Raw genomic sequence first — 24,875 nt, 5'->3', positions numbered from 1 at the left:
AAGTGGCAAGTGACAGAGCCAAGACAAAAGCTTGGTGTATATTGTAAATCAACCATTTTTCCTACTATCCTGCTGTCCCATTCTGGCAGGCCCCAGCGCCTAGCCTAGAGTTCTCATTTTCTCCAGGGAAGAGTTCCTGAAGGGAAGGAGTCCAGAGAATTTGAACTTATGAGAAAAGAGGGCCTTCTGTCTAGCTCAGCCTGCTTCTAGGAGAGCACTCACAGAGCTGGACCTTCTAACCCCCTGTTCCCACAACCTGTTAATGATGACCCATTATAAAAGCATTCTGTAGTCATGTGGGTTTGTGAAGCACTGGATTTAAAGTTGATTTCTTTTAACCTCAGGGCATTTAAATGCATTAATAGTCTCTCAAAGAAAGTAAACTTCAGTTCCAAAACATTTACACAGATTGTGGTGCTCTGAAACGGGCCATTTTGAAAATCTGCCCCATGATAAAAGGCCGATTCAAGGACAGGTCTGACTTTTAGCTCCTCACCATGTGGGAACCAATCTCTGGGGTTGAAAGGGGATCTGAAGAAAGAAGTGGAAGCTTGTTCCCCAGATGAGATGCATTTGCTAGTTTTGGCAACTGTCCAGGACAAAGATGGATGTTTAAAAGTGATTTTTAAACTATAGAAAATTAGAATCAGTTCAATAAATAATTTGTTTAGCATCTTAATAAGATTTAAATGCAGAGCCAGTTATCTGTTCTTTTAAACCACAGGAACACGTTTTCAGTGCTTGGAAGTATTCCTTGACATTCTAGTGACTTTCTAAATGAAATTCTCATAAAATGGGAAAAGGACATGTAAGGACCAAATGTTCAAGGAGAAATTTTGATATTAGAAACTTAGGTTTGCCAGTATTCAGGACTTCAGTCGGTAATAAGAAATATGGATTTTGTTTTCCAAAGCAACTTTTCATCAATTAAGTGATAAAAATGTACACCAAAAACCCATATTCATTTACTCTTTTAATTCCTTCAGACTAACCAGAACCAGATACAAAGACCAGACACATTAGTAAGAACCGAATAAGAATCTATCCTGCAACACTTGTGCTGGGTTGATTTTAGATGCTGGGGATTCAGTGGTGATAAAATCTACACCCCCAAGGGAGCCTAGAGTGTTGAGAATTTAAGAATGAAAAAGTATTATTGTGTATTTCCAAGTCATTCATTCATTCATTCATTCAATATTAAGAAAAAGGATGAGCACCCCCTTTGGATCAAACACTGTGCTAGGTGCTGTGGATGTGAAGAGAAATAAGATAAAGCTTCTGTCGTGGAGGAGTCTGCAATATATAGTGCAGAAAGTAGACAAGAAAACAGTTAATTACCGAATCCTTCCAGTCACATTCTTCCCTTGCTCACTAATTGGACACTCTGTTCAACCATCTGCCCCGCCTGGGATCTTAGGATCCTTGACTAAGACTTTTTCTTATAATCCTCGTCCAAACCATCAGCAAATCCATTATCCTTCCAAGAAAATATATTTTTAAAAAAATCCAACCTCTTCTAATTATGTCCACGACTGTCAGCATGGTTTGAGCCACTATTACCTTTTGTAATCATTTCCTGACTGGTCTGTCAGCTTCCAGTCTTTCCTCCTAGCATCTGTTATCAGAAGGGCAATAGAACATCATCAAAGAATATTATTTCTGTGTTCAAAAGTTTCCCTGTAGTTTGCCTCAAAGCATTTATAACAACCTGCTATGTTCATCTGTTATTTGTGTGTTGCCTGTATCCCTCCTCCTGAATGTGAATTTTTAAGAGGAGTGTGTCTATTTTTAATATGTAAGACACCATTTACTTTATTCTGTTTAATAAATTACACTGTGTGATAAATACTTGTATGACGTAAGCAACAGTGGACCACAGATGAGGGTTTGCTCAGTTTGCTTTGGGTTAGGATGGTGGGAAGATCAAGGGAGGTCTTGCAAAGAAATTATAGCTTGTGTAAGATGCTATCCTCTATCTTCTTTCTCTCCCCTTCCGATACAGGACCAACAATAACCTCCTAATTGATAAATGTTTCCTTTTATCCTAAACAGCTTCTTCCTTAAGTCATCTTCCCTGATTTTTCTGTTCATGTATTTCCCCGTGTGCACACCAGGTAGAATGGAATCATAGGTGAGATAAACATGGAGGCCATTAGGACGCAGTAGGGTAAGGGCCATGAGAAAGCAAGTATAAAGAGGGCCTTCTATTTTCTTTTTCCCCTCCTCATCTGCCTTCTGCTTTCTGCCTAAAGTTTTGTGTTTCCCCAATATACTTGTGGCCCCATTTCCAGTAGCATTAATTATTCTCATGTACATAGATTCTGAGTGTAAAATATAGCTATGCCATATATACCCGCTCAGCTCAGTCCATTTCAGCTGCCTGTGATGAAGATGACAAACCTATAGCCTCTATTTTCTTGTTTTTAGGTCCTACTCACAAGAGGTTGGAGCTGGAACCATTTTACTTCACTACCCAATTGTGTGGTGTGATGACCACATAGATACCTCACAGTACTTATGTTTGCAAACAAATATTAGTGGAGCAAGGCAGGTCATGTAAACGAGTGAAGCAAGCTGGCTATGATTGGAACAAGTAGCAGGACGTATGATGACGTGAAAAACCCCATGGTCAATGACCACAGATTTGGGAGCTATTGTTGCCACATGAGGAACAGGCCCATGGGTAGACAGGGAGCCTCTTTCCCCTTTTTCTAAGTGGGGGGACCTCCGGACCTCTCTCCATGCTGTCATCCACTCCTATGCAGAGATAAGTGACTGATGAAGTTAGTTAAATTTGGAGGAGGACCTGGACTTGACAGCCCAGCCTCTTTCTTGCCGTGTGTCTCTGGCATTTGCCTGTGTGAGAAGGTGCATGCTTTGACTTGCTCCTCCACATGCCAAGTGTTACAGTCAGGCCCCAGGTGAGAAGGCCTGCAGCAGTCCAGTGCTGCCTGTGACGGGGGAGGGACCTGACATTTCTTGGAGTTTGGTAATAAGAAGCCTGTTGTTTCTGCTCACTAAGCCACATCTTCAATCTTAGACTTTGTCAGTAGTAAGTGAGATATTTTGATTTCATCTGCCCTGATTGTTTTCATTCTTCAATTTATTTGTCAACTCAAGTAAGAAAGGAAGAAGTGTTACTTATTGGAGCCCCACAAATCGCATGACCAGTGTTGCTTGATTTTCTACTTTTTAAAGAGAAACCAGAAGTTCAAATTTTTTTGTATGAAAACATCCTGATTCTGAGATGTTGGTAAAGACCCCACATATTGAAAAATCTTAGGTACCAAATGAAATACATCTGTAGGTCAGTTTTTACAACAGGCCACCAGGCTTGCACTTACACTCTACTCCCTATGGTTTGGGGGCAGAGTGAGTACCTGAGTTTCTGTCCCAATCCCTTCTGATGAATCTAGTTCTTATCTGGAGTCCTGGTCTTTACTTCAGCTAACTAGTGTGGATTCCTGATCTTTCAACCACCCAGTCATCCCTCTCTAGCACCTTCTCTGTTATCTAGAGCCTGGACTCTGTGCTCCTCTCCCTCCTTCTCTCCCCAGCTATGAACTAGCACTCTTCTTCAATCTTGCCCCCACCCCAGCTTCCAAAAGGTACTGCTCCTTGGAGATCTCAGTAGTCTTGACTCTTCCACCAGCTCTGACCTGCTGGATCAATGACCCTGAAGCCTTAATCACAAAGACTGATACCACTGGCCATCACCACTCCTTTCCTGTGGAAGAAGAAAGCCCTGTTCACGCATATGCCTTTCCATTCCCTGTAATTCCTATCTCCCAATCTACCTCCCATTGAGATGCCAAAATACATGGTATTTACATATTGGGGTAAATTGGGGTAAATACTGTTTCTTGTTTTCTCTCCCTCTCCCACTTGGTGAGTGGCCACTGATTTTGAATTGTTTTTCCTCTTTCTCTTATCAAACAGGAATCACTGATACAAGGAATTCTTGGTTTCTCGTTCCCATTTCCCTTGGCATCTATTATTATTCTTGCTTTCTTTTCCTTTCACTGGCTCCGCTGGCAGTCTCCCTACGTCCTCATTCAGCCAGTTTAATAGCAGACCCCAGGAAGGATGATCTGAATCAATTTTTTAAATTGTGGACCATGTTCCAAAACTAGTCAGGAAGACAGCATCTCTGTCCCGTGGGATCCCCCATTTAGCTTTCAACCCAGCTTCTTTGACTTTTCTCCAGCCATCTGTTTTACTTGGGCAAAGAGAGTCAGTTTTAATGTCTACATGTTTCTCCTTTCATCTATATTTTTGGCACCTTTAGTTCATTCATTCAGAGTTAACTCCAGAAAGGAAACATTTACTGTCCCTCAGCATCTGTTCAGTCCTGGAGGAAAAAGTGGAGAGTCCTGTTTCTCTTCCCGTTGCCCTATTTGGCTTTATTCTGGCCATAGCTATTCCATCATCCCTGCAATCTAGCCTCCTGCCTGACACCTGGACACACTGACTTTTACTTTGGAATGAGAATAATAGCTTCAGAGCTCAACTCATGTCAATTCATTTTTTAATATGCTTGAGTTCTGAATCCCAAGGTCCAAGGCTTAGAGTTCAGAGGCTGAGATTCCACTTTTGACTCCACCAGTCAGCAAATAAACCACATCACCTAGGTGGACCTCACTTTCCTCAAATTTAAAAAGAGAGGGCTATTCTCTAACAAAGATCCTGAATTCAAATGTCTTTAGATACATACAGATAGAGGAAGGGAGAAATGACCAAACAGAGAAGTTGTCTGCTGTAAAGCAACTGGACATGACAGATATTTAAAATCAAGAAGCCATTTCCTACCTAAGACATTTTCTGGCTCAGGAAAATCTATCTGCAAGCTCCTTGGCTGAAGACTTTGGCTGACAATTTGCAAGCAATATGATAACAAGCCCTGACATACTGTTAACCCTAAGTCCTTCCACATTACAGTTCTTTCTCCTGAATGATTTTCCCTTAAATAATATTTAAAACAGAATGTTAGATATAGTGAGCAGGTACATAAATGCACTGGAGGAAGGATATAACAAAACTTTTGTGGCCTGAAAAAAAATACAAATTCTCAAAACTGCTTATAAAAGCCAGAATTTGGAGAAGGCTGGATAGAATGTGCAAAGAGCAATGACTTCAAGGAAGATGAATATCAGCATCTCCTTTACATTGATCTCCCCCATTATTAGAAGCTCTCTGATGATTTGGAATGGACTTAACTGGCAGAAAATGCCCAAAAAAAGCATAATGAGTCTTCATTGTAGACAATGTATCAGGCATGGGCCCAAAGATTTTGGGAGTATGCCAGCTATAATGTGCTGAAGTTATTGCTGCACTGAGGTGGAGGTATGCTTGAGGAACAACGCTAAGGAGGGAAGTGTGAGGAACAATGAATACTCTTAAAACCCAAACCTCAAGAATCATATGGTCAGTACAGGAATCTCCACCAAAAATACTACCACAGATATTTTCAGGATAGTGCTGGTTGTCCTCAGTAGCAACTGATGGCAGCAGGCAGTACCAGCTGTAGTGGGCAGACCTCACTCTACAGAGTCTTATTACCTACATTTGAAAGGACAACTAATCCATCACCACTTAAACCACGAAAGTCCAAATGTTCTTGAAAAATTCAGAGGGGAGAATGCCTCCCGGAGAAAAAGAAAGTGATTTTTGTAACAATGTGGGGATCATAGATCTTGAACAAAAAAGTTTACAACTGAAATGCATTGTATCAGTGAACTGATAGCCATAGTAATGGTCTATAACAAACCATCTTGGTATTTCAGTAGCACTTAGTAATAAGCATCCTCACAGATTTATGCGCTCACTAGAGTTTGGCTGGCTCTGCTAGGCCGCTCTGCTTCTAATGTGGGTGTCTGTGGCAGCTGCGGCAGCTGTGTTCTATGTCTTATCTTTCTTGGAGCATCAGGCCAGCTGTACATGTTTTTTGAACGGTGGTGGTAGAGGTGCCAGAGCAAATATTCAAATGTAGAAGTATACTGTAAGCCCTTGCCTCTCTCATGTTTTCTAACATCCTGTTAACCAAAGATGTTACATGGCTGATCTCAAACTGAAGGGGCAGGAAAGCATATTCCTCCTGTAGAGGAATAAAAACTTTGTGGCAAAGACATGAAGAATCAAGTCCAATAAATGAATCTACAACAGATGTGAACATATTTCATATCCTGAATTGAGGAAAAGAGATTATCAGATAATTATAGGTTTGGATGAGTTTCAAGGTTTTATATGTTGCCTATAAAATAAAACACATTGCTTTTTGCCATAGTGATATATGGTTGAGAAATATAAAAACGATCCTGTATGAGATGTGTTTATGTGCATATACACAAACATGCTTATGTTAAATAATAGTTGAATTCTATGCAGAGAATAACTGATCATCAAAGGTCAGGAAATGGCCGTGTTTGGATTAACCACATTTTCTTATAATTAGTTCTCACCTGTCATATACATACCAGACTTATTTTCAAAGAGACAATGTCAATACATTTTTGTGATTGCTTTTTCTATTTCTGTCTCCAGATTCATTCTCTTCCCTTCTCTGCCGTGCTCTGTGCTCCAACATGTCAAACTCTGTGTACTAAATGGCATGACTCAGGCGCTCTGGCCGCTGGCTCCCGGGTGCATGCAGCCAATCGGAAGCACTGACAAGAGGCCCGAGGGCGGGAGGCTCGGATACTGACCTGCCTCTGACTGTCTCTGGGCCACTTTTCCTCTTCCAGGGCTCTTGTCCTCACTGGGCTGCAGGAACTTTCTCCCTCTGCCCCTCCGTCCCAGGGGCAGCACTGCCACTAAGCCCTGGCTGCCTCTCCATCCACTGCCAGTTCCTTTAACACACCCTGCTCTGCTGTAAATAGGCCCTTCATTAAACACTCTTCAGGAGCCCTTCCAGGGTGACATCTGAGCCCCACCAGGACCCCGACTGACATCACTGCAATTGCCCTTCGGTGTTTTGTAAGTGATCTTGATGCGCTGTTCTGAGAAGTGTGGCAAACACGAAAGATAAATGAGACACACTGCTGTCCTTACCCTGCTTGAGAATCTAGTCAGGGACATAAAATCATCAAAAGCACATCATACTCTGTCAATCAAGGCAATATCCAAGACCTAAACTTGTCCTATGACCCTGCCCTCCACCCAGACATACCGGTCTTCGGTCCCATTCACACAGGGCCAGTGTAATGATCTAGGAAACAGTGGCCAGGCGTGTGGCAGACCATGGCTCTCTGTCCACGGATGACAGCAAAATTGGTCCTGGACTCCTTTGCCTCACGCCTCCAATGCCATCTCACCACAAACTCCTGCAGGTTGTATCTCTTAAAATCCCTCAACTTCACCCAACTTTTCTTTCGTGCTCCTGTCCCACTCTAGCAGAAGGCAGGATGGTTTCTCATCTCAATTTCTGCAACGACTGTCCGCTGCCCCCTAGCCTCCAGTCTTGCCTCCTTCCGGTCCATGCTTTAAGCCAAACCCAAAGGCTCTTTGTTACGTCATCCCACTGCTTTAGGCCCTTCCTAGGATAGAGTCCAAGCCATGAAATGGCGTAGCTCTGATGGTGACAACCTCTCCAGACTCGCTCCCCCTTCTTTATAGCCTGCCTCCCAGTCTGAGCTTCCTCCGGTTCCTTAACAGAACTCTGTCTTTCCCCAGCGTGGTGCCTAGACTCATACTCTCTCCTCTGCTGTGGACACCTTCACTGTCTTCCTACCCTTCTCTCCTGGCTAACTTCTATTTTATCATTCAAGTGTTGGCAGACACATCACTTCCTCTGACAATCATTCCTGTTGCCACCACCCACCTGCCTCCAAAAACAAAGTTTGCATTCAGTGGTTTTCCTGTGATGAAGCTTCTGCAGCATCCTTTATTTCCCTCAGCACCTTCCTACAGTATTCTTGTAATCACCAGCTTATACAGTCCCTCCCTGACAGTAAGCTATGTCAGGGCAAGAACCTGGTCACTGCTCAGCCTCAGCACTTAGGAAAGAACCTCCATGGTCGAAACTATTTAACCATTGAAATTTAAAAGAAGGAAAGAAATTTCAACCAGGTTTTCTGGGCAACAATGTCAAAATTCTTATTCCGGTATTATCTAGGAGCAAAGGGAGTATCTGTCAACAGACACGGGCCTCTGAATGTCCAAGGAGATGTTCTAAATGTACTTGCAGCTCTCTGTGTCCTAAACCCATCCTTCACTAAGGAAAATAAAATCCGAGGCCTGTGTCAAAGGAAGTGAGGCAGACACTGCTCTGTGAGCCCCCTGCCCACTTCTCTCCTTCCCAGGATAGGTGATGCCTGCTTGAATAGAGGAAGCCGATATGACAGCCTTGGAGTTGTTTTCAGAGGTTTCATTATCTCAGCTGGAAAATCCTGGACAGGTTTGGCAAACCAAATGGAGTTCAATTAATATATCAAAAGCAAAGGATCAAGCCCTAAATACTGAGAGTCAATATTAGCAAAAATCTCTCAGCAGCCAGATGATCAAGTTCAGCCTCTTGAAATGATCTTAAGAGGGTAAACTGAGATTTTCCTGAAATGGTGCTGAGAGACATGGGAATGGACTAAAATGAAGTCATTTTATTGTACATTGATGAAATCACAGAACCAGGCTTGATGAGCCCTCTCCTCAACTCTTTTTCTCAAGGTAAACCAAAGACAGTTAAATTCCTTCTTTAACTTGATTACCACTGCTAGGGAAACCTTACTAATTCATCTCCCACTGATTTAAAATGTATGATAATGAGGATGAATACTGAAGTTCATCTTTTGGGAAATAGATTTTCTTAAAAATAACAAGGCTATGAAAATGTTTTTTAAGCTCATTAAAACAAACTTTTTGTCCAGAGTTAACATTCTCCCTTTCTCCTTTATATTTAATAGATGTATTATTTTCATTATATTTTTTACAAATGCTACAATTTCAATTTCTATTTCCCCTTTGACCTGAGAGTTATTTCATAAAGAGCCTTTAAAAATCCATGAAGAGAGGCTTTCTGTGCCTTTCTGTTATTGATTTTGTAGTATTTGGTTTTGTTTGTAGTTTTGTTAAGGATCTTTTAGTTTTATTTCACTATCGTCAGGGGCTGTTACTTGTATTATTTCTACCTATGGAACTTAAGCACATTTTCTGGGAGGTGACCTAATCTGTGGTTAATTTTGCAAACGTTCTATGTGGATTTGAAAAGAAAACATTTTCTTCATTATCAGGGTACAAAATTTGTGATGTATCCAGATCCCCCTTATTAATTATGTTGTCTGGATCTCTCACATCTCTATTTATCTTTTGTTTACTTTCCCTGAGAGTACTAGTTTAATCACCTAAAATTAGTATGTTACTATTTCATTAACTCAAATTCTCTCTCTAGTGCATTGATAGCTTCTATAATATCCCAAGTTTTCTAGTCTCTGTGTTTTTCTAGTAACAGTAAACTGATACTGTTGCCTGCTCTATAGGTATGAGTTTGAAGCCCAGCTATACCATATGTTGGCTGTATGATGTCTGCAACTTATATAAGCATGAGCCTCAGCCTTTTATCTGTAGAATGGGGACAATAATTAGAAACTCAGAGGGCTGTTAATGAGAAAAAGCAGGGTCACAAATACAAGGACTAGGCAGGAAATATTAAGGGCCAGGCAGGCAATTAATTGAATCCCCAAACTGTGAAGCAAATCAGAAGGTCAAGGTGAGCTCATTCTCTTGTCAAAGGAGATATCTTCACTGGACTCCTATACATTGGAGCCCTGCTTACTGCAACATGGGCCTAAAAAATATCACCAGATCTTCCAGCTTTTCTAGAAAAACAGAAATCTGCTTTCTTAATGTGAAATTTCCCAACTTGTCAATGTGGCAACTAATTCAAATTTCTTTAAAACAGTAGATAGACCATTAAAACACACACACACACACAGATACCTGTGGGCTGGGCACACAGGCTGTCACTTTGTATTCTCTGGTCTGAAGTAATTGGCATCATGCCCAGCACCAGACAGGCACTCGATATACTAAGAATTCATCAGATTTGAAAACTTAAGACATCAGTCTCCTGAGAGAAAATACTTGTTTGACTGGGTGTGTAAGAGGGAAGAGGAAGCTCAGAGTAACCAGGACAGCCACTGTAGGCCCAGGAAATTGGCAGAACTCAAGGGGGACAAATCAGAGATGCTGGAGTGGCTCATGGAAGAATCCTGACTCTTGCCAGCTGGCCTGCGCTGACTCATCTTTTGCTGATACTCGCTGGCTTTCTTCTACAACTGCCAAGCTCTGACCCCTATACAGATTTAACTGACACAGAAAGTGTAGGGGGAGTGGGGCAGGTCCTGCAGCTGGTGGGATTCAGAAGTGCTAGCAATTTCCTTAGAGCGTGCTTACTGGGAGAGAACAGAAAACGCTTGGAGCTGTGAGCCAATGACTTCCTCCCTGGCAACTTCCTCCCTGCCCCGCAACTTCCTCCCTGCCCCTATTCCCTTCGGCATTTCCCAACAGCAACTCTGAAGCCAGCAAAATACTTCCTACTCGGGTAGGTTGCAGCTGCCCCACAGATGTTATAAATAAGAGCCAGTGGAGTGGTTCCTATTTTTAGCATTTGAATGTGGATGCTAAGGTCACCAAGATTCACTGGTTCAATTCCTCTCCTCCCTATATCTCTTGTTTTCCTCCAAGATGCATGCTTTCTGGTCAGATGAGTTACAGTAAGGTTTTGAGGGAAGGGGGACCCCCAAATATTTGCTTGTCTTGGCTGGATCCCTTTAATCACCCTGGATTAGGTGATATGTCTACCCCGTGGCATGAGAAGTCATGCACAGACTTTGGGAAATGGCATTCCAGGTTGGTTTCAAAGCCACTCCTTTTCCTCTCTGGGGCATAAGGAGAGGTTTAGAGCAGAAAATAGCATTAAGGATCCTCTCATCAAACCGTTTAAGTACACTGCTGAGAGCACCGAATGCCAGAGAGGCTGATTTGCTTATCACTAACTGACACTAAAAATAAATATTTTTGCAGCTTATATTCATGGAAGGTTTTCCTGTGCTAAGCACTGCACATGGATTTCCTCACTTAATCCTCACAACTCAATGAGGCATCCATTTCAATTATTCCCATTTTACAGATAACAAAAGTGAGGATTAACAGTGTTAGAAATCTGCCCAAAGTCACAAAAAGTAGCAATGGTAGACCTAAGAAGGACATTCAGGATCCCACATCCAGTTCTTCAACTCTTTCCGGAACCAGAGCCCAGTATACGGATTCTCCTTGAGCATAAAATAAAGGAACAGAGGACGAAGAAGAGAGGAGGGAGGCCTGGCTTGGACACATACGTTCTCTCAGTGGGGCCTTTTCAGCCTATTCTTTGGAAACCGTTGAGTATTTTAAGAACACGGGCACAGCCCCAGCAAAGTCCTCTTTTAACCTCAGAGGCTGAAGAGCTGCTGAGACATGTAGGAGATCACTGGCCTCTTTACCTGTTCTCAGGGTCAGCCAAGGACATATTCCGGGTGATGTAGCACATCTTGAGAGGGATGCTTCTCCGATCTCTATGGAAGGAGATGGACTGTGATGACAGAGGGTCTGAGGAGCTGCTCCCTAACCGAGGGGACTCAGGTGGAGGCGTTTCCCATCCAATCTCGGATACTGGGGAGCCTTTCTTCACATAGGGTGTGGCTTCTCGCATGTACTTCACTGCAAGCAGAAAGACAAAAAGTGCTTTTAAGTACATGAGGGTGGAATTTCTGGCAAGTCGATTGAATTTTTGAAACCTGCATGAGACAAGCTCTTAATACTGAGCCTCGTAAATTCTGAGCCAGATTCAGAATTTCTGTTCCTCTCAAAATGGTTATTCTGTTATTTAAATTCTATACCGAAGCATTAAATTCTGTGTCATCGTGGTCTTTAGAACTTGCTATTATGATATAATGGTGATCTGAATAAGAGAATTATTTTCAGTTTTTTCAACTATAGTAACTTTTATCTTTTCTGATTATAAGTTACATGTTGGGAAAGATGTTAAAGAACAAATGGGCAGAGAATAAGAAATCCTATCTCAGGCTAAAAGATATACAATTATTCAGTATATAAGTACAGAATCTGGTAGTCATATTCACTATCCATGTCACCATTTTTCTGTTGAGAAGCAAAGAAAAGCTTTTCAATTTAATAGTGCTAAGAACATATATACAAAGAAAGACAAATACTTATTTTATAATGACAAAAATTTGTAAGAGCAAACATACTATATGTAAGAGCTAAAAACTAAGAACAACTTAGATATCCACTAGAAAAAAAAAGACAAAACAAATAAGTGTATATAGATAAATATATGCATTTAAGACATGTATATAGTCAATTTTTTAAAATGAGATAGACAGAGATGTGTTGATGTAGGAAGACCTGTAAGATCTATTGTTAGCTTAAAAAAAAAACAGTAGAGAGAAGTACATACACTTTAATCTTTTTGTGGATAAAATCATAAATGTTTGTAAACCTACAACAATCTCTGGATAGTAACACAAGAAAATGCTAATAGTAGTTAGCTCTGAGGAATGGAAATAAAAGTCAAGTTGATGGAGAAACAAACCTTTACTATTCATTTGTACCATTTTTATGTCTAGCCATATGCACATATTACTTTTACAAATTAAAAAAAATAAAAATGTTTTAAGAGCTGAGTGGAGCAGACTGAAATTCTGCTCTTTGCTGTATTTGCTTGGTCTTAAAAAGTTATTTGCCTACCCTGAATTTAAGCATTTGATCCTTAGATGGCTTTTGAGTTCACAGGGCAACTAGACTATTGGACCACGCAATATAAACTTCCATATCCTTCTCTCCATCACTCACACAGTCTGGTTTCCTGCTGTTTGGGGAGGATTTGGCTAAGGCCCATCTGTTGTTACAAATGGCAGTGGACTGGAATAGGTGCAAACCAGGGGACGTTTATTTACTCTAGATCTTTGATGATTCAGTTCCACAAATTAGCATCTTCACTGTGCAAGACATAGAGCTGGGTTTACGGAGACTGTACTAATAAACAATACATAGTTTCCATATGCAAAAGAGTTACAAAGTCATGGGTAACTGTCGTCCATGCTACTGGTGCCCCGTCAGATCCTAGCTGCTACAGTTGTGAATAACTCTCAGTTGCCCCCTACCCTTCCTAATCTGGAAATCCACTCTTGGCCAAGAGGGCACTAAGCCTGGGAGGCTATAGAGTTTGCTGCCCAGTTCCCCAGGCAGAGGGTCTTCTTCTTGGGATCCCATCTAAGACAGCGACACAAAGTGTATAAACTATGGCACAAAGCAGAATGAGTTAAGTTTTATAACAGGGATGGAGCACCTTGGAAGAACCCATGAGGAAAATGGATCTGGGAACATGGAGTGATGGATTAGGTCCATAACAAATTAATAAGCATACCCAATTGCATGTGATATGGATATATTAGGAAACTCAATCATAGACACACATATCAAAAACAGCCATATTAATTCAAGACAGAGATGTCATTTAGCACCAACATCTATTTGAAAAGATTTCAGGGCTTTAACAGAATATAAGTGCAGTTAGGAGAAAATGGCTCCAGAGTGGCAGCAAACATGTTAGCACAAGCTACAGTTACAGAAGAAGAAGCGGTATTTGCAGGCAATGTATCTTAAGGAATACTGTTTATTTTATTTGTTGGCAAGATACATAAAAAATAACACGGACATACCTAAGAACAATTCAGGGGGACAGGTTGAAACTGTCCAAAGCTGGACTAAACAGGCCTTTCTGAAGACACTGAATTTTTTAACTCTAAAAATGTTTTAATAACAGTGAGAACATTGCTTAGCTTTGTACACTGTAGAATTACAATTACCGATACACAGGAAATTCAAATATTGGCTGAGATGGTTTGAAGATTCTCCTTTAATTGCATTATTATCTTTCTGGCTGGAGTAGGAAATGTGTGTTGTAGAAGTGAGAATCTATGGATGCTTCATGGAGTAGGTGTCATTTGAACTTGGCCTTAAAAGGGTAGATAGGACTTTAAAAAGTAGAGATAAGGGTAACAATATTCCTTTCATATGATGTACTCTGATTTACAATTTTTGTTGCAAGTCCATAGGAAAGAAAAGTTGGACCTCAACTTAAAGGCAGGTAAAGAAGGAACATTATTATACACCTAATAATGTGCCATTTATGGAACCAGCTGCTTTACATAGCTTCCCAAAGTTAAGCATCAGAATGACCATTTAAGGTACCACCCTATATAAAGGCAACTAAGGTTCAGAGAAAAGATGGGTAAGGGATCTTTCATTTATTGAGAATCCATGTATCCACAATAAAAGAATAAATCGCTGTCCCTTTCAGACCCTGCAATGTCTTGTAGGATTCCTTTAATTCTGATGGACACTAGGAGCTTTACATACATTATTTGTTGCAAGACTACTATTATTTTACACATCAGCACACCCATACTCAGAAGTTTAGCGTATGTGGCATCAGATGGCTAGTAAAGGATGGAGCTGGAATTTGATTTCCCAAAGATCATATTCTTTCATGAAATCTGCCTCCCCTGCCTAGACGAAGGATGCAAAATGATAAGCTTATAGGTTTGGACTTTATTCTATTGGCAGAGGTGACAGCCACGGTGATCTATGAGCAGGGACAGGGAGGTGAAATTGGGTGTCCTAAAGGGAAAAGATATTAGAGGCAGATCCACTCCTTACATGACCAGAGGGAGTTACTGTGGGAGATAACCTAAGCAACATTCAAAATACCCATATAAGGGGCGAGGAACCCCAGAAATGTGTGGCTGGATCCATCATGGGCAGAAGTATGGGGAGTACAACAAGTCTTAGGATGGAAGCAAATATTTAGAGGTAACCACATCCTATGTGGTATAAACTGGGGAATTTACATATGAGAGAAGACAGCAATGCCTTGAAGAAAGGACACCCTTTTGGAAATGGTATTCAACACAGACTAATTCCTTTAACTGACCAACTGAAAACAAAGAAAAAATAAGTTAAGTTAATAAGGCAGGTATGACCATTTAGATTCATTCATTCAGCCAAACTTCATCTGTCATTTTTCATGTGCTGAGGGTGGTGCTGTCTAAGAGAGATGATAAGAAATGGTACATCCTTAAAAGAAGTTTAAGTCTAGAAAAGGAGGAAGGGAAGCAAGTAAATGACAGGAGTTCTTGTGTTAAACCTTAAACCTGATTTAGGGAGGTTCCAAGCTGGACAAGCCTCTAAAGGCCTGGCAGAATCAAAGGCAACTCCTTCCTGAGAAAGGCAATTTCCTCCTAGGCTTCAAAAAGTCCCCACGAATCATTACTTGTTTGGTGACGAAGCCTCAGCAAAATCCATAAATGAGTCCAGAGATCTCTAGCACCACCAGAAAACAAGTTTTCATCCTGAGAATGGACCAGCAACCTCAACACGTCCCTGCATACAGCCCCTTTGTTCGGGAGTCTTGTTCCTTTTTGACATGTATAGAAAATGGAAAACCTTATTCTTGTGAATAACAAAGAAAGCAAAAGAAAATTGCCATTGGACTTCTCCAAGAGCCCACAATTTCTTGTCCAGGGGAAGTAATAGAATTGCCAGAATATCCCTTCTTGCTATAAGGCTTGACCATCAGCTGTGAGCATAATTCTCCTGTGCAGCAGTCCCTCTTCAGTCATCACCCGCTGCCTGAGGCTCAGTCCCCTCTCGCCTTGGGCATGGAGGAAGAGCAGCGCAGCCCCGTCTAGGAGTGATAAGGCAGGGCCTCTAAAGGAAACAGAGTGTGTGAAACCTATCATGGTTCTTTGTGCCTTAGCATCCTGCAATTTCTACATATTGCAATAAAAATAATGGTCTAATTCAGGGAGGGTAAGGTATTACCTAAGACTAGAGTTGACTGCACAACAGGTGCCCCAAATTACCGTGTTTTAAATAATATACAGGTTTGTTTTTCTTTTACCAAATGTCTATAGTAAAAGAAAAGGGCTGCCCGGGCACCTTTGCTCCCTTCCTGTTCTTCATTCCTAACCTGCCATCTAATGATCCAAGGTGGCTGCTTGAGTTCCAGCCATCATGACCAAATTCCCTTCACTAGAAAGGAGGAAGAAATAAAGGACACAACAGTCTTCAGAGGTTAACACCCTATATCTGCTTATAGCCCATCAGCCAGAATTTAGTCACGTGGCCACTTCTAGATGGAAAAGAAATTTACTCTTAACTCTGGATGGCCCTGTGCCAACTAGTGGGAAGAGGAGGCTATTAATGTGGAAGAAAAGAATACGTATTAGGGAACAACTCTCAGCTTTTGCCACAGAGAGCAATCCCTAATTCTTTTAGCTAAAACACACCTAGATTTTGTAACACATAACTACAAGTCAATGTGTTGAAGCAGTCAGTAAAAGACACGAAAACTAGATTCCGTGAACTTTGCTAAGTGTTTTTTATGTACTAACTCATTAGATCCTCACAACAATCTTACAATACAAGGACTTCAATCATACCATTTTACTCGACTGCAAAAGGGAAGGGTTATATCATATGCCAGGTTACAGCGCTAGAAAAGGCAGAAACATGAGTCAAATCCAGGCAGCCTGGTCCAGAGTCCTTACTTTTACCATGAAGCAATACTGTTTCTCACAGTTAAAAAATAAAATTACTTGGATGTGTGTGTGTGTGTGTGTGTGTGTGTGTGTATTTAAGTCGATATTTTTATGTGCTAGGAGAAAACACCCAATTAAATGGCTATTGCCTGTAACATAAAGAGAGCTTGATTTTGTAAGCCTGAGCTATTAAACTATGGCATTTCAATAAATGTCTTTTAAGACACTGTAATGTGTATTCATAATAGCGGGTTTAACCTGGCAGAACTGAACAGCTAGTGTCTGCATAATTACACCTCCATGTGCTTACAGACAGTAATTTCAGGCAAAGAGCTGTTGAAACTGATCAAGGAGCAGCCCAGCCCAAGCTCAGGCTGCCTCCTAATCAGGACTAATTAATAAACCATGCCCTTTCTGAGCATCATGAATTAGAACTGTGTTTGAGCAATTAAAATTCCAATCTTCATTTGCAGAAAAAGGGGAGGAGAGCAGCAAGAAGTGGTCTTCATACCAATAACCCACCAAGTCACTTTCAATATGTTTCTAGTTTTGCATCTGAAGGCTAGGCTGTTATGAAGATTTCAAAAGAACATTCAGGAAAGCCCAAGTTCGTGGAGCCCCCGAGTTGCCACAATTAAATCTTTGTCGAGGCGGCCAGATGACAGTTGAAAGGAAAAGTGCACTTGGGCTACTAATGAGGAAATGCTTTAGACAAATCCAATCAATTCTCCTACCGGTTTGGTTGCTGAGGAGCCAGCAAGTCAATCTGACATGTACAAGTTTTCTTCTTAAAAATAACAGAAACAACAAAAAAGGGATTGCCAAATTACAGGAAGGAAAATAAATATTTGATTACTCTAGGGGATGTGTACGCAGCACGTGCATTTTCTACTGTGATTAAGGGGAAGGCAAGAAACCTAGGTATTTGAACCTTTGGTGAAACTTTCAAGTTTGGGACAGATTGCTGACAGTGGGATTTGCTGACCAAATGCAAGGTAAGGCTTCCCTTAATGGCATTTTCCTAGGTCACCTCAGAGAGTGAAGATGCAAAGGGAGATCATCAATGTTTCAAAAAAGACCAAGAAATGATGAAAGAGGTAATATAAGCTTCTTGGAAACTATAGCTAATTTCTCAGGAGGCTGAGTGGTGAGGTGGAAAGAGAATTGGCCCTGGGAGTCAGGGACCCGGATTACAGCTCCAGGTCTGTTGCTAACTAGCTCTCCGGCCCTCGGAAAGTCACTTCACCTCCCAGACCTCATTTTCCTCACCTGTCAAGGGAGGGAAGTAAGGCCCCTATCTTTCAAACATTCTATGATTCCCTGGGAAGCTGTCTCTTTTAACAACTTAAAAAGAAGAGTATTTTTTACCTCATCTTGCTGTTTGTGTTATTGCCAACAAATAGCTCGGTTAAAATGTGTTCCAAATTCTTAGGCCTTAGGCAGGATGTGTCCTCTGACTTTTAACCAAGCCTCATAGGCACCTGACAAAAATGAAAATAAGCCTACGCTGAGATTATGTACTCAAATTCCTCGTTCTCTGGTTTGTCGGCATTGTCTAGAAGAATTATTGTTTTCAATCACTTACCAATATTTATTTCTCTTCTTCCATTCTGCCAAGTGACCTTGAAGGTAGGATTTAAGAGACATTTGAAGGATAACCAAAAAGCTCTCATGAGATCATAAGGACATTCTGGGTAAGGGGCTGAGCTTTACGTGGAGTCTCGCGCAAATTACACTGGGTATGAATTTGTTGAGTAATCTTTGGCCTCCAACTTAAAAACTACCTCAGAATTATCCTACTTCAGATAGTACAGTCATTTGATGTGATGTGACTCTTCAATGAAGCAAGCTCACTGCCCCCAGAGATGCCTCCAGCGACCCAACCCAGCAGCAAACTGATTGGTTTAGTTATCTATTCATTCAACAATCCGCTCCAGGCCAGACCCTGAGTGTTGGTTATCCCTGTAAACAAGACAGCATGGGTGCCTGCCCTTGAGGTGCTCTCACATTCCAGGTGCCTAGTATATTGGGGGCCAGGCAGGAGACAGGCAAAAATAAATATAAATCGACAAAAAACAAACAAACAAAAATAAATCGATACACAAATATAGGGCACTGCTCTCAAAGAGACACACTCTAGAGGACTTGGGTCTGGGCCCACCTCCTGTCTTCACCTCAGCTAACTACCTCTTAGTCCCCACTCGCCAGTGCAAATGCCAGCCAGAGGAATACTGTTTAATTCTCTGAACATGCCGTGTGCTCTCCTGCTTCTGTTCTGAGCATGTGATCTCTTCTGCATGCAACCCTTTCTGTGAAACTCCTCTCTACATGCTGGATCAAAGTCTCAGTTCAGGTAAGACCTCCTTCTTACAGTCCTCCAGGCATGTTCCCCTTAAGCTCCAACCATACCTGTGGCAATGTCCACAGATGTCAACAGTGTCAGGACATAAACATGGTGATGATAGCTTATGCCATGCAAGGTGCTGGTCATCTTACAAACATTTAAACACTTACATGTCATATGTGGTTATTTATTTGCACATAAGTCTCTCTGGTGGAATCATAAGGTCCTCAAAGTTGAGTGATTACTTCCAGTAGAGTTTGAAACTCTAGACTCTGAAATCACACTACATAGTTTCAAATCTTGCCTCAGCCACCTGCCAATGGGAGCAGTGAACTGCTAGGTTAAATTTCCTTAACCTTTAATGCCTCCATTTCTCTACCTATAAAATGGGGATGCATAGAAATGTCTACCTCATAAAGTTGCTATGAGGACTGAATGAGCTAACACACACAGAGGGCTTAGAACTGTGCCTAGTACATGCTGAGTGCTCATTAGTATTAGAAAAATAAAAAAAAAATTAATACATCTACATCCAAGCAATTAACACAAATGTCTGACTATAAAATAAGGAATTGTTGAGCAAATGAATGACAGTATTAATGGGATCGCCAAGATAAAATTTGTCACCGATTTTTCTCTTGAGCAGGAGAAGTATTACAAATGAAGCAGCAGAGGCCAGAGAGTATCTGTCACTTGTCCAAGGTTTCAAGACAAAGAAGTAACAGATGAAGGTCAGAAGTCCATTTCCTCTCTGAGGGTTGGCAAGCTTTTTCTGTATAGGGCCAGACAGAAAAGTTTAGGGGGCTTTGTGGACCTTAGAGTCTCTGCCACAGCTACTATACTCTGCCACTAAACATGAAAGAGCCACAGACGATATGTCAACAAATCAGTATGGCTGCATCCTTTACTTACAAAAGCAAACTCCAACTGGATTTGACCTGTGGGTGTTAGAACAATAACAATAACTAGCAATTATTGACGACTTACAATGCATTGGGCCCTGCTCTAGATGTCTGAAGTATAGTAGTTCATTTAAAAGCAACTCTATCAAGTAGGAATATTATTATGCTTATCTTAAAAGCCAGGGGGCTGTGACATGGAGCACAGAAGTGACTTGCCCAAGGTCACAGAGCAGAAATTGGCAGAGCTGGGGTTTGAACTGAGGCAGTCCAGCTCCAAAGTCTCCAGTTCTAATTCCTTTTCCATGCTCTTTCCTGTGCCCTGGATGTTGTCTCCACCTGTCTCAATCCTGTTTGTTTAACCGGGAAAATATTAAAAATCGTGATTTTAGAAAGACCTTCCTTATCTGAAATGTTTCTGCATGTTCCTTTTCTTATATCGAACCAAATCTTTCCCCTGTAGTTTGTATTCACTGCTTGGGACTCTACAGCGATACACAAAGCATCCTGAGCACTTTATAAATTGATAAAACATAAACGTTGGGCTTTACATAAAGAAACAGACAAGCCAGGTTAAAAGGAGATGAGAACTATGGGTACCTTGCTCACTTGGCAACCAGATGTTATGGGGCTCCTGCTGCACATTCTCTCAGAGTCTGATGGCGATAATGGATGAACCTAATGTGTGGCAGGTATGATAGAATGTTGCTTTTACTACTTCAGGCCCCTAGACAGCTGCTGGGAGAGCCACCAATGGCCTTAGACGGCAAAACTAAGATTTTAAGAGTTTCACACAGGCCCAAACTAAAAAGATGAAATAAAATAAAGATGGGAAGTTCTGCCACTGTGTATTCAAAATAGAAATCACTGTAACATGTAGGATAGGGGGAACTATATGATAAGCAGTTTGTGTGAAGAAAGGCTCTAGGGTGTTCCATGGCTGTGGCTGTCATCATAAAGCAGTAGGACATTAAGCTCCACCAGGAGAAGTATAATGTTCAGAAAAGGAGAGGACTCCTTGATCAGCCCATACCTGAAGCCCAAGTAAGTATAACAGTGCTCAAATCAGGGTGAGAGGGTGACCAGGTTGTTGAAAGTTTCAAGGAATAAACAAATTAAATGAAAAACATTTGAGCATGGTAGCAAAGAGCATAAACTCTGACTGCTGGGGTCCAATTCCTTGCTTTCATATCACCTAGCTCTGTGGCCTTAAGCAAAGCACTTAGTTTCTGCATGTATTAGTTCTTTCATCTATTTCATAGGATTGTTGTGAGGATGAAATGAGTTAATGTAAGTAAAAAAATTGATAAGGAACTTGTAGTTAAAAACATAAGGATCAGTTACCATTATTAGGAGTTAACCTAGAAAAGAGAAGATTTATGGGAACTAAATAATGCAGAATTGGGCTAAACTTATCTTGTGTATCTCTGCAGAGCAGAGCCATATTAGTAGATACAAATCACAATGATAATATTTGGATTCAGTATAAAAAACCACTATGAGATAATAAGTTCCCTATTGCTCGTGACATTCAAGCAGAAACTGGATGAGGAATCACCCAGCCACGCTGCAGAAAGGGTACTTCTACTCTGTGGATGAAAAGATTGAAACCCCTTCAAACTGTCATGATCCATGTTCCTTCTGGAATATGGTTAAGATACCTAATCCAAAGACTCCAATATAGTGAAAGGAGGTCACAGTTGCATACCATGTCAAATTGTGCTGTACATTTCTTTATTATAATATGCTTATACCTACAGATTAGTTATGTGACAATGGGGCAGCTTGATAAGCTGAGTCCTTGACTCCCCATCCACACAGTGAGGAAAACAATGCATTACTTAGAAGCAATACAGTGTAGTAGTTTAATAAATGAGCTCCAGAATCAGAGGATCAGGCTCAAATCCTAAATCTCCCACATAGAAGCTGGGCTTCTCTGAGCAAGGTATGTAACCTCTCTGTATCCCAGTTTCCTCACCTGATAATAACAGGACCTATCTCATAGAATTATTGTAAGGGTTAAATAATTTTTTTAACAAAGCTCCTAGAACAATGCCTGGCATATACTTAGTGCTCAGACTTAGCTATTAGTATTATGTTATTGCTGTTATTGCTATTATGAGATTTAAAAGGGAAAATGATATGCAAGAATACCAATCTTAGTTTTCTAACTCAAGGAATCATCAAAATCATAAATGCTTGAAAGTATTATCTCATTCATTGCACATAAGTTAAGCCCCTACTTTGTGCATGGTGGAGGACTAGGCACTGCAAGATGCATAATCAGTGGGACGGACAAGTTCCTGCTTGGAGAAAACTAAAAACATGGGAACTGCTATAGAATATAACTCAACGCACACACAAACAACCCAAAGTGTATTCATCAGATAGTAGTAAGCGCTGAGAGGACACAGATGAATGATGTCTACACATTTGCTCCCTCAACACTTTGCCAGCAGGCTCCTCACCATTGCCAATAATCATAATTTCTCTTCCTTGGGAAAATCCAGTAACTATTTTAACAGCTATAACCTAACATCTAAAGACAGGAAGTGAGTAACAAGCAGAAAGGATGTCCGAACAGTCAAGTCCTAATATTGTTTTTACTCTTTCCTAGACAGAATATCGTATGTTAATAGGACTTCACGTCAAAGGGCAGGAAGTTACGTTCTCACTTCCTCTTTACAGGTATCTATGGAAAATAAACCATCTATGGAAAATTATTCCAGGTGTAGCTTAGCAATAACATCCTGCAAGTCAAACGTGGGGCTCAGTAAACTTGGAGTTACTTTTCAATGGCAGAAGCCCAGAGTCATAAAGCTTTTCCAAAGGAAACTACATTAAATAAATCAAATATCATTACCAAGGGCAGACTCAGGTCAGGTTTGAAAATTTTTTTCACCCTAGCTTGGATGTGCTGCCGACCCAAAGCAATCACAGAGATATATGAATGTAAGAGAGATGTTGGGTGGGGGGCGATGGGGGGGAGGTTTGAAACATCAGGGCCCATCAAAATAGACAATGTTATGATTACCTGCTGTTCTGAAAACTGCTTTACAGTTTAAAACACGTCCATGTACACGATCCCATTTCATGCTTATTGTCACCTCCTTCTGAACTATGCATGAACCAGAAGTCTGGTGAAACTTCCATGCTCAGGAAGGAAGAGCCTCATTTCCCCGCCAGATTCTACTCCCTCCCAAGCGCCACACACACACACACACACAATCTTGCTCAACAGAACTAATGCGCGTGCACACACACACACACACACACACACAAAGTCTTGCTCAACAGAACTAATGCCTATAGGACTCACCTGAGGCATTGGATTTTCTTCTAAAGGCCAAACCCAGCACGGCCTTGCTAACGACTCTTGGAAGACTGATTGCCAACAACTACAAGAATTAGATCAGGATGATGGAAAAGAGGTCTGAGCAAGCTTCTTGGGCCTGTCAGAGTCAGAAGATAAAACCTCCTAAGTTTTTCCTCTAAACCTTCAGGAGTTCACTGGACTCTGAACAGCCACCAAGATAGGGTGCTTATTTTTGTTGTTTGCCTTTTAAGGAGGTAAAGAGGGAATGATGGTGAGCATTACTGAAGACATACAACTTTTTTTTTTATAATAAACAGACCCACAGGAAAATTTAACAATACAAAAGGTGGACAAATTGAGGCCCAAAGAGTTTGAATATCTTACCACAAGTAAGCAGTGGACCTGGAATTTGATCCCTCATGGTCTGAATCTAATCACTAATCTAATAAATCTAATACCAATGTTGCTCATGTGAAACCTTCATAAGATGGTATATCAATGATACCTTAATTAAACAAATAAATAATTAAAAAAATAAATCTAATGACCACAGCAGTAACAATACAACTGGTTCATGTGACATGGAAACATGGATTAGATTATTGAGGCTAATGAGTAATCAGTTGCAATTGATGCTGGGAAAGTCTATGGACATTGGCTGAGGGGTTAAATTAATAAAGAAACTCTGTAATGGTTACATCAGAATTTGAATTATCAAAAAATTCCACATTTGTCATAAGGGAAAAATTTAAAGGTGGTATAGGAAAGACTGAAAAAACCGACACCTGAAGAATTTGATGAAATAGAGTAACAGAATCAGAATTTGGAAATAATGGATATAAAAGAGGTAAGAAGGCAATAAAATAACCCTTTTAACATATTACTGATAAGAAATTTGAAGACTTGGATGAAATGCACAAATTCCTAGACAAAAATAAACTTAATAAAACTGACCTAAGTAGAAATAGGATGCATGGCTAGTCGTATAACTCTTAAAAGAATGGAAACACTGGTTAATATTCTTCCCCCGCACCCCCCCACATACATACACAAAAACAAAAAAACAAAAACGCCATCGGAATCAGAGTTTATTAGTGAACTCTACCATATTTCTAAAGAATAGGTCATTAAAATCTTATCAAACTATTTCATAAAATAGACAAAGAGCCACCCCAATTATTCTATGTTGCTGATAAAACATTAGTAACAAAACTGGACAAAAAAAAGTTTCAGAAAGGAAAACTGCCAACCCATTTTATTCATAAATATAAGTGCACAAATTCTCAACAAAATATTAGCTAACCTAGTCCAACATTATATACAAAAGCAGTACAGCTTTGGTCTGGGCAGCTGTGGGACCTTGCGTCAGAGGGGGGTAGGGTGGATTTTGCCTTAGGGCAACAAAATTTAAAGTATATGAAGATGTTCTTAAATTCTTTTTTAAATTATACAATATTTAAAGGTGTTATTTACATTAATACAGTTCAAGTACTCTCTCAGTCTATAGAAAACTGTTCGGTTTCATGCCTAGAGTCAGTAAACCGTATCACCATAGCAGCATTTGTTTGTAAGCTACATCATGAATCCAAAATCACAAAACACTTGAGATATTTTTCAGGCTGCTTGCCACAGGCTTGTTAAAACTCTGGTTTTAGTCTCTGCCAATGAATACCTGGGTTCCAATATTCCACCACAATGGTTTGTCCCTTGCTCAAACCCAA

General features: G+C 40.7%; 1 protein-coding gene and 2 long non-coding RNA genes across 3 annotated transcripts in view; 2 read left to right on the top strand and 1 right to left on the bottom strand.

The window, feature by feature from the left end:
* The window catches only part of LOC140848021 (uncharacterized), a 39,179-nt gene extending 36,479 nt beyond the window's left edge, over positions 1–2,700 (top strand). The window contains exon 7 of the long non-coding RNA XR_012128467.1: positions 2,428–2,700. This is a non-coding gene — a long non-coding RNA (uncharacterized lncRNA). The remainder of the gene's footprint in view (positions 1–2,427) is intronic.
* Positions 1–24,875, bottom strand: part of LOC140848020 (beta-1-syntrophin-like) — a 168,066-nt gene that overhangs the window by 52,949 nt on the left and 90,242 nt on the right. The window contains exon 2 of the mRNA XM_073230075.1: positions 11,472–11,688. Within this exon, the coding sequence (XP_073086176.1) occupies positions 11,472–11,688 (217 nt within the window). The remainder of the gene's footprint in view (positions 1–11,471; positions 11,689–24,875) is intronic.
* LOC140848023 (uncharacterized) lies at positions 11,696–23,518 on the top strand. The gene is made up of 3 exons (XR_012128470.1): positions 11,696–19,670; positions 22,456–22,526; positions 23,472–23,518. It is a non-coding gene; the product is annotated as an uncharacterized lncRNA (long non-coding RNA).

This window comes from Manis javanica, chromosome 2 (assembly GCF_040802235.1).
Source record: "Manis javanica isolate MJ-LG chromosome 2, MJ_LKY, whole genome shotgun sequence".
Classification (NCBI taxonomy): domain Eukaryota; kingdom Metazoa; phylum Chordata; class Mammalia; order Pholidota; family Manidae; genus Manis; species Manis javanica.
This window is presented reverse-complemented; position numbering and strand designations above follow the sequence as displayed.